The sequence below is a fragment of the Trypanosoma equiperdum genome, assembly GCF_001457755.1.
Source record: "Trypanosoma equiperdum strain OVI genome assembly, contig: ctg_1929, whole genome shotgun sequence".
NCBI lineage: Eukaryota > Euglenozoa > Kinetoplastea > Trypanosomatida > Trypanosomatidae > Trypanosoma > Trypanosoma equiperdum.
The window spans coordinates 23,006-32,505 of NW_027123981.1; the positions used below are offsets into that span (position 1 = coordinate 23,006).

At 48.3% G+C, this 9,500-nt stretch overlaps 3 protein-coding genes across 3 annotated transcripts; 1 reads left to right on the forward strand and 2 right to left on the reverse strand.

The window, feature by feature from the left end:
• Positions 1-200: 200 nt before the first annotated feature.
• Positions 201-1,958, reverse strand: TEOVI_000614000 (uncharacterized protein; the record flags this gene model as incomplete). The annotated part of the gene is made up of 1 exon (XM_067223687.1): positions 201-1,958. One exon carries the CDS (start codon positions 1,956-1,958, stop codon positions 201-203), a length of 1,758 nt encoding a protein of 585 aa, XP_067079788.1.
• Positions 1,959-2,173: 215 nt separating this feature from the next.
• Positions 2,174-5,062, reverse strand: TEOVI_000614100 (uncharacterized protein; the record flags this gene model as incomplete). The annotated part of the gene is made up of 1 exon (XM_067223688.1): positions 2,174-5,062. One exon carries the CDS (start codon positions 5,060-5,062, stop codon positions 2,174-2,176), a length of 2,889 nt encoding a protein of 962 aa, XP_067079789.1.
• Positions 5,063-7,037: 1,975 nt separating this feature from the next.
• TEOVI_000614200 (uncharacterized protein) lies at positions 7,038-7,547 on the forward strand (the record flags this gene model as incomplete). Its single annotated transcript, XM_067223689.1, has 1 exon — positions 7,038-7,547. One exon carries the CDS (start codon positions 7,038-7,040, stop codon positions 7,545-7,547), a length of 510 nt encoding a protein of 169 aa, XP_067079790.1.
• Positions 7,548-9,500: the final 1,953 nt, after the last annotated feature.

The following is a 9,500-nucleotide window of genomic DNA, read 5'->3' on the forward strand; positions in this document are numbered from 1 at the left end:
AAATAAGTTCATATTGACAGTAAAAGGGTTTACTCGTTTACAATATACGCGAAGTACGAACACGTGGGGTCGTACGGCATTTTGCCCACGTGCCAGTCACTTATTTCCAAGTAGTGGAGGGAGGAAATGTGGTGTAAAAAAAACAAACGATAAATAATTAAACGCCGCGATCTCTCACGCGCTGATAAAATGCGTTCATGCTACTGGCTGTAACGCATCCGCGGTTTCACCGACACTCTCCGAGGACGTGATCCTCCTCTTCCAGAAACGCGTGGAGCTGGTACGTTGAAACGGCCGTGCGGGGGTACAAAACTCCGGATGCTTCCGTAGAAATACGGTATATCAGCAGCGTGGTGTTTCTTCGCAAGTGGTCCGCCGAGAATCGGGGATCTGACGCCTCCGTGACGCAAGTGCCGTTGGTTGCGCGGAATTATCTTCCCTTTCGCACCGACGGAACTTTCCTCCTCATGACCTTGCGTGGACAGATCTTCCCATAGATGCGCCTCCTCCACAGCAGCTTGAAAGACGGGGTCTAACAGCGCACGACGTTTGATACGCTCCATTCCTTCAAACGAACTGCGGAGACCGTCGTCGTACTTAGTGAGAGCGTACAGAAATCGATTAGAAGGGCAGAACGCACGATCCATCACTGACTCGGTTACATCCAGGTGCGGCACCACCAACATGCGTTCGGTACGTGAAGACGAGGACGATGAAGGAACAGCATTTCCTTCCATAACGCGACTGTTATTCACCGCACTTGCCTTATCAACCCCCAGTTCAGTGTCATACTTCAACTTCACAGACGTTGTGCCAGAAACTCCAGTGCCACTACCGATTCCAGGCGTGTCGAGTGTTGTGGCTTCCCCCGGCGGTACCTTTACGGTATACTTGGTTTCCTCATATCGCTCTAGTAGCCGAAGTTCACGCTCCGAAACGTCCGCGTACCGACCTTGCTTAACCTTTTGTGCGGCAGGGGCAACATCAATGGTGGGAAATCCCATAAACACGCTCTCACTAACTGAAGCAGTTAATTCGTCCATTTCTTTCACAGCTTTTAGAGTGTAAATGTTTTCCTCAATCGGAAGAGAAGTGGAAAACGACTCCTCGCCCTCTTCTCCGGCGGGCCCCACGAGTGGCAAAAGTTTACTGTCCACATCACCATCACCTGGTTTGGCGACACCAGTTGTTTCCCTTTCACCGGCAAATGGCCCAGTCTCTGCAAGATGCTCTATTGTTTCGAAATCAAGCAGACCCCACCTCCATAATTTGCGTATCTCAGTGTCGCTCATCGCCGATAAAACATTGATCCAAGCTATTTGCTTAACCTCCCCGCCAGAAATGGGACCCTCCTCCGCAAGTGAAATGTCCTTGTTGCAGAGAGATTGATTGCTATTCGTTACCTTCTGTATTTCCTCTTCCACTAGCTGTGACAGGGTGTTGGCATACCTCATCACCTCTTCCCGATGATCAGATCCAATATCTCCGTACACAATTCTCAAATAACGAATAGTATTCTCCCTATTTCTGCCTCTTAACACTTCATCGGCTTCCGAGAAGAGCTGTTTCTTCGCTACATAATCCTTTGCCTTGACACAACTTAGTACATCATCCCCTCGGTAATAAGCCTCGTTTGGACGAATAGCCTCAAGCCAGTCATCCAATTCCAAGTAATTAAAGGTCCTGTCACCGTGAGAGGTGGGAACGGGTTCACTGGTAGTACTTTCTTCACGGGCAGTCTGCTCAACCCGCATACGGTGAATTTCTGCCTTTATCTTATCTAAAGTAGTGTCTGGAGCTGCGGGCATCCCTCCGGTACGAAGTGACAAAACTCCAGCACAGATGACTTGTTTATTTTCTTCCTCTTTGTGAACCCGCTTTCGACGCAGGAGCCGTCGTGGTGACACCAAACACGAGGCACCAAAAATAAAGTGAAAACTCGGTGGCCTTCGCCACATCTCCTATACCCTTCCGAGAACGCAGATGACGTAGTCGACAACTATTTAAAACAAAAACGGTAATGACGGTGGTTCGAACATACTTGGAGAGATTTGGCGGTACCTGATACACGTCAAAAGTGGAACCCGCACAAAGAGGAACAAGTTATGCGTCATAGTGCAATAATAAAAGTATCATGTACCTAATCCAGAGAAAACTGAAATTATTCCCCAACTTACTCCACTGCTGAGATGAGTCTCGCACTCACTACACGCTTGTTCATCTCCTCGAAATCCGCCCTAGCCACCAACAGGTCCCGCAGGTCTACAACAACAAGAAGGGCCACTTCAGCGCATAAGAAATCATTCCTCGATCGATCGAAAATAGCCTCTAACGCCTGTTGGACGTTTATCCACTGCTCTGAAAATAAGTGCGATGAGCTCCCCCCAAACCCTTCACGGCAAGTGGTTGAGGAGCAATCATCTAAAACAAGTGGTCCAGCTCCACACCAGCACCTCATGACCTCGCCGATAAGAATCCAAGCCTGTTTTCGAATAACTGAGAGAGGGTGTCGGGTTAGCACAGCCAGAATAAAAGGTACAATGTTCTCGCAAAGAGACGGAGCTACGTGACGAACAGCCGCTATACGCTGAACAACTGTAGAAATGGTTCGAAGGATTTCTGCTGGGGCGTACGGATCTTTGTCCCGGAAAAAAGAAAAATAGTCATCGTCTGCTTTTTGCAGAAGGGCTGATATGAACAGCGGAGCTACTTCAGAGAGATAGCTAGTATAAACGTTTTCTTCTTGGCATGCCCTACGACGAGTGGAATTTCCCCAACGCCTTGTATTCCTTCCTTCAGTAAACACAGTCGAAGTGATACTCTTGCTCTCGTTTGGTATAGGTGGATAAATGCGTTTTTGTGGGTCTCGAAACTGAGTGTCATTATATTGTTTTAACTTCCCCTCATACTCCACTCGAATTTTCACATGAGAAAGAAACTTTGCCGCCTCACCAATGGCCTTGGCCATTTCGACACGTTGAAAAATGCCGAAACCGCTGCTGTATATCATTTTGCTTAGTTGGTCAAGAGCAACTTCCGGGGAAACAATGATGATGTCGATTAACACTGACAGTCTTAACTCCACTAACTCCTTGTGCCGTGGTTCTGGTGCATGAATTGTAATACTCATTAGGGCGGGAAGAAGCGACGGTAACATTACGTGGAGCTCCTCCCCCAAAGTGCTTCTCGTTCTCAAAACGTTCCCATCGATGACGCGCTCGTTCCAACGGCCAAGCTTCCCTTTTAGCACCTGCAACGAAGACTTGAGTCCCCTAAGTCCGCTTTCAGTTTCCTGTTGAACCTCATAAAGTTGGGCACTTGTGCTTCTTCCTATTCCCATAACGGCGTTGTACGACTCACGGAGCGTTACCAAAACATCGATACCATCCAGGGAATCTGCTTCATGAGACGTTTTCCCAAAAGAAGTCAATTCTTCATTGTTTGCAATAGGTATGTGTTTAAATAGGGCGTTGTCGGTGCCGGAAGACACCAACACATTTGACTTACTGGTGTCACCAGCGCAAAAGAAAGTAAATTCGGCGTCAGGGTCAAGGGGGTATTCGTCATTTTCCGCAGAATGACGAAAAAACTTCGCACGGTCTTCACCTGCAACGCGGTGGGTACGCTCTGTTATCCCTTCATGCGACAACCCGGGCATCAGTGCATGGTTTGGCTCATGTCTCATCCATTTGCTGAGTGCTTCAGGAAACAGTTCCAGGTCTGAAACTCCATTCAACGTATCGTCCTCGGATGAAAAAAATAATGCAAATGCTGCAGCTACTGTTATGCCTTCGTTTCTTGTTTCTTCTGAACGCACGGACTCAAGGCGTAACGAGATCCCATCCAAAAGCGGTTGCAGTAGTGCAGATGGGAAATGGGACCTCTCGCAAAATATGCCATTCTCTTTGATGTGAAGCAGGATGTACATAACACTGTTTGACAAGGTAGTATTGAGTCGGATTGGCGCGCTCTCTGCAAAGTTGCGATCGCCCCAAACGCGGAACACTTCAGCGAATAACGTAAGTTCAAAGTTCTGGATATGCCCCGGTTTGTCCCCATCTCCACGAAAAGAGATAGTGGGGAGGACCTCCCTAAATATAACCCTCAAAACGTCCCGTCTTGTTGGGAGGTAGAACGCGGACGTGGCAAAAATCTCAACTTCCAACGCCTGACCGACATGCGAGCTTTTCCCCGCCATTACCGGATCATCTTGACCCTCCCTCATCAGCAGCAAAGTTGATATCAGACACTTCTTTGTCTTTGGCTCACTTGCGGATGCTTCTAAGAGCCACGACACCCATTCAGTCCAGTACACAGTCGCACGATATCTCTTAGGGGTGCTTGTGGCCTCCAACAGCTCTGATTTGCCTCGACTGGTAAATGCACAGTTGTAGATGGACGTTAAGACAAAAGGAAACGTTAGATTTGACATGGTAGAAATGTTTGTTGCGCTCCGCAACGAAATTAAAAAATGTCGGAAGAGCATGCCAATATATCCGCGAGCAAGCACCGCTTGAATCATAAAGTCGCAAACGGCTAATGCGCTGGACCTCTTGAGTTCATAGGTCTTGCCCTCATTCGGTATCGTCGGCTCTTGGTCTGACGAGGCGGTACAAATCGCAAAGAGAAAGCAACACAACGCTTGGCATATCCGGTCCGGTAACACCCCCCAGTCACAGTCAACATCCTTGCCAACCGCCTGCAACTCACATATAATGTTTGCCAATCGCTCAGGCAACGAGGCAATAAAGGTGCAGCGAGTGCGAAGAACCTGCTTTCTCACTAACGAGATCTCGTCATCCCCACAATCGGTAGACAGTTCAGCTAGAACCATCACCAAAGGCGCGCTAGTACATAAGGTTAGGGATTCAGTTTCGATTTCGACAGAAAAGACGTCTGGTAGAATATCCACTCCTAAGAAGTCTAAAAACTGTTGGACAACTTCAACCGGAGGCGTTACTCGAGAAGTGCCCAGTATGTCCCGGCAAGAGTTCTTTAGCTTCGACAATGAATATCTAGCTTCATTGTAAATACTCTCCTCCGAAATGTTTGCTGCTTGCATTCCTCATAACTTCTTCGTATAACCACTATTTAAGCAACTATTAAAATGGCAATGAAGTACAAACTGGAATACTGGTGTTTGGCGACAGCATAGATTATGCGTTGGGGAACTAACACTACATGGAGTTGTCACATTATTTATCCATCGTACACCCGACAAGCAATGTACGTGTTAAATGGCTTAACTCGAAACAGGTTAAATTCCAGCACACGCAAGGGAAGGGTTTGGTGAAAACTCCAGCGGCACAATGTGAACTTTGAAGCAGACATGATATAGAAAAAATAAGACAATTTAAATTCATTTTTCAGTTTGGAAGCCCCGCTGAACATTTTCGACTACGGAAAACAATGAGCTAGGGCACAAGAACTTCAAACAACCAGCACTATATGGACTCAAACACCTCTCCCACCAGCGTAATCGAACGTATACACAGCAAAAATACACCGGCTGTTGAACTGTAAAAACAATTTCTTTTAGAAAACAAAAAAGGAATACCTCAAAACGGATGGTTCCGCACTCTCACTCACGGGCGCTGTCCTACCTATCACCTGTCCGGAAAGCGTTTCTCCCCCATGTCAATAAAATCACAAGCACAACCGCACAATGGAAAGACAATCAAGTAGCTCGACGAAAACAAAGCGGTCGTCATATGCAGGACCCGTATCTCAAGTTCAAAAGCGTCCGGTGTCTCAGTTCCAACGAAAAGAATGCAAGCGAAACAAGCGGCGGTCTTGAAGCGAAAACAGTGGGCACACCACATACGCACCCATCGTACGGAATACCATCAGCATGGCTAAATTTCTACCGCGTTCAGTGATGCAACCTCACTGGCGCACGCTGCACTCCTGTGAAAAGAAAAAAACACCCACATCCCCCCGTCTCTACACCACCCTTTTTCCAGCAACAATAATGACGCAGCGCCCCCTTCACAAATCGCCACATGGTCCAACGGCACCAACGGGCATTTGCATCAAGTGGGGGTCCCGAACTCAAAAAAAAACTGCTGGGCCACAGAAGCACATGCCGACCGGTCCCTGCAAAAAGAAAAATCACCGACACACCCCACGGTCAACCCCTTACCCTCTCCCCCTCCAGCAACACAAATAACAAAGGTGTCCAGCCAACGTCACCCGCACGTACACTCGTAAGAAAGATGGGAACCACACTTGTATTGCAGCACTTCCCCGACCCCTCATACGTTTTCCGACGCCAAACGCACCGCGCTCACCAGAAGTTGCGCCGGTGGTAGGTGCGGGCATGAGCTCTCACGATTGGGAACGGAACTCACATACCTGGTGAGACAGAGTTGAAGACTGCGCCGTGCATCGGTGCTCGGAACGGTATTTTTACAGCATCTTATTTACGGGGATTAAAAAAACGTTTTAATATCCCGAACGGTGCCTGCAACTACAAGGTAGTAAGTTCAGGGAGCACGGGCTCCCCGGCTCAGTCCTGAAACTGGGTCCAGGCAGTGACCGCTGTTAGGTCAAGTTCGACGTGAGCAACGGCACGGGCATTGAGGGAGTCCGTTCTTGCCGCCGCTACCACGCATTTTTCGCACTAAATAAAGCTGCCCGTACGAACCGCCAAAAAACTTGCGCCCAGCAGCTGAAGAAAAGATACAGACGACAGGCGATAGCTGCGGATGGAATGGACGGAGCCGCATAATCACGAGGAAAGCAAAACGCGGAAGGACATGCCCGGAGAGAAGCAGACAGCTGACGCGTTATCGGAGGCGAGACTCAAGAAATCCGGAGAATGGAATGGAGGAGCGCAAGAACAAGGGAAGAAAGTCGCAAAAAGACGTAACATAAGAAGTGTGATTGGAGAAGTGGTCCTAAGGAAGCGGAGGGAGATAGATATCGAATCAGAGGACTATAAAGGGAACAAGACGGAATCCGGCAAATGCAATGTTTGAAACAGGGCCATTGGGTGCTTCTTCTATAGCGTCCAGAAAGCACCAACTCACAGAGAGATGCGGGAAAATGCAACTGCAGAAATATGCGAGAAGAGGCTCACAAAGATGTCAGAGGCTCTGAAGACAGGATTTCCAGGAGTGACGAACTGCCACCCCAAACCATTTACCATGGGGGAGCTGAAGTTGGCGCTGGATGAATTTACGCACAGGGACCGTGGTTGCAGAAGCATAGCAGGGGAAAGGAAGCAATGCCCAGTGGGGATGCGCAATCACCGTATAAAACGTGTCAAAAATACCGAAACAGTGGAAGAAGGACGTTACAATACCAACCTTGCAGCCGAGCGATCCTGCACCACAGGTGGCATCACCCCGCCTGGCGATCCTTATGGACGCCCTCGGAAAGTAAGTGGAAAGAGCTGCTATCAGAAGGTTGAAAGTTCGCCCGGGAAACTTACTGCAGCCACAGAAACCAGGGCCCAGGCACCACTCCCCAGCGGCATCTATCTAGTGCGGGAAACCGCGGTAACAAAAAGGAAAGGAAGTACCGTAGGCATTTGTGTATTATGAAAGGACATTCTGCCCGGTGTATCATGAGCGTATCATCATGGAACTGAATCGCCGCAAAGCGCGTCCCACCTAACGAGATGGATAGGATAGTTCCCATACGGTTGGAACCCCAAGGCAAGGATTGACAAAACGCGGTTAGGAACTACATCGTTGAGGTGCGGAAAATCGCAAAGCAACTTAGGATAAATACTGTTCATGCTCAAAATAAACTCCCTCGGCCAAACGAAAAATAAAACAACAGGAATTAGGCACAGATTCTTTGCAAGCGATCCCATAGGAAGCGCCAGCAAAGGCTTAGAATATATGAAGAAAATGCCACGGCAACGAATTGACTGTGTTACACGGTGATCAAAACAACATAATTTGGGGGTGTCGGTTGTCAAAATGGAATACGCATGCCTCAGGATTGCGCGTGTCGGCATCTCCCACCTCCACACAGACGGAAAAGAAAAACCGACGGAAAGGAATCGAAGCTATTGGTTTTCACATTTAGCACTAAGAAGGGGTAGAGAAGCGCAAAAAAAACAATGGCGGATTCAGAAAAGAAGCTGCCAAAGCTGAGAACCGTTCAACCCCCTGCAAAGGGGTTGAAGGGGGAGCCACTAAGATCAATTCACATCGCCCCTGTGTTATACAGGAGGAATTATACTACAGCTTAACTTCTGGCTGCATTTGGCGTCAGCCTCAGACCAGAATGTTCAAGAACGCAAAAGGGTAGGAGCTGCGCAGAGTAAGTCGGGAAGGAAAGCTGGCGAAAAGGGAAAACATATGAAAATATGCGAGTCGCGTGCCAATAACGGGCGTCGGACTCGGGAAAGCTTCGAACCTTCACCTTTTCCTCCAAATAGAAGCAGATATCTTCAAGCAATCGCAAACACAACTTTACCCAGAAGGGTGCCCGGTGTCAAAGCGAATCCATAGGGCAGAGAGGTTCTGTATCATAGGAGCTGAAAAAACGTGAATAATTGAGAGAGTGGGCTGGAAGCACTCCACCATATTTTGAGGAAATGGCCGAAAATCGGGCAAGCAGGCGACAGTATTCGTCGACGCATCCACCCTTTTATCCACTCTTGGAACGATCACCACAAAATTAAGGGAGGGGAATGTTGCAACCCACATGGAAAAATACTATAGAATTTACTGGAAGATAAGCAATGGCAACTTTCCTATTCGTGTTTTCACACCGCGGGGAAAAATGAAAACGGTGAAGCGGGCAGAAGAGGCGACCCCACGCTACAACATTGCTCAATGCAAAGTCACTCGTTATTACCGCTGTGGGGAGATATAGAAAAAAATGATGAGATACAAATTCGAGAACAACCAAAACGATAAAACATGGGGATGCGACCTCGTACGACAAACTCGCCTTACCGGAAGAGATTGCTTCCTTCGTAACACAGAAAATATTGACTCATTCTCGGACGAACATATCAAAGCATTTCGATTAGGTTGTAGCAGCAAATGAAAGGGGTAAAGGGCATGAAGCATGGACGGCGCAGCGGGTCCATAGTTAAACAGGCTTCAACAACGCATATGACGGGAAACCCCCTTGGAAGTATAGCCATTCCCCTTAGAGGCCCTCATCATCACAAGTTGTAAGATATAATGACCCAGCCGGATGCCAAGTGCGCAACGTTCAGCTGCCATACACCGGCTCGGCTATTAACCATGCGATAAGGGCGCTTCGATGGGAAATATTTTTTAAAAGAGCACAGGAGGCGCTCCCAAAAAAAAAAAACTGAAGCTCCGGAAGCGTACAAGAGAAACTACAGGCGCCATGTTTGTGATGTGAGTTCCCGAACGAGGGGAATCGTTATGGGAACACGTACAACCACGGGCTTCAGATATCCCCCCGAGCACCCCTTCGGGAACGAGCAGGGGGCCTGCCCGAATGTCAAAAATAATAAATATGGTCAAACTTCCTCCTTTACGCCCCCCCCCCCCCCCCCCCCC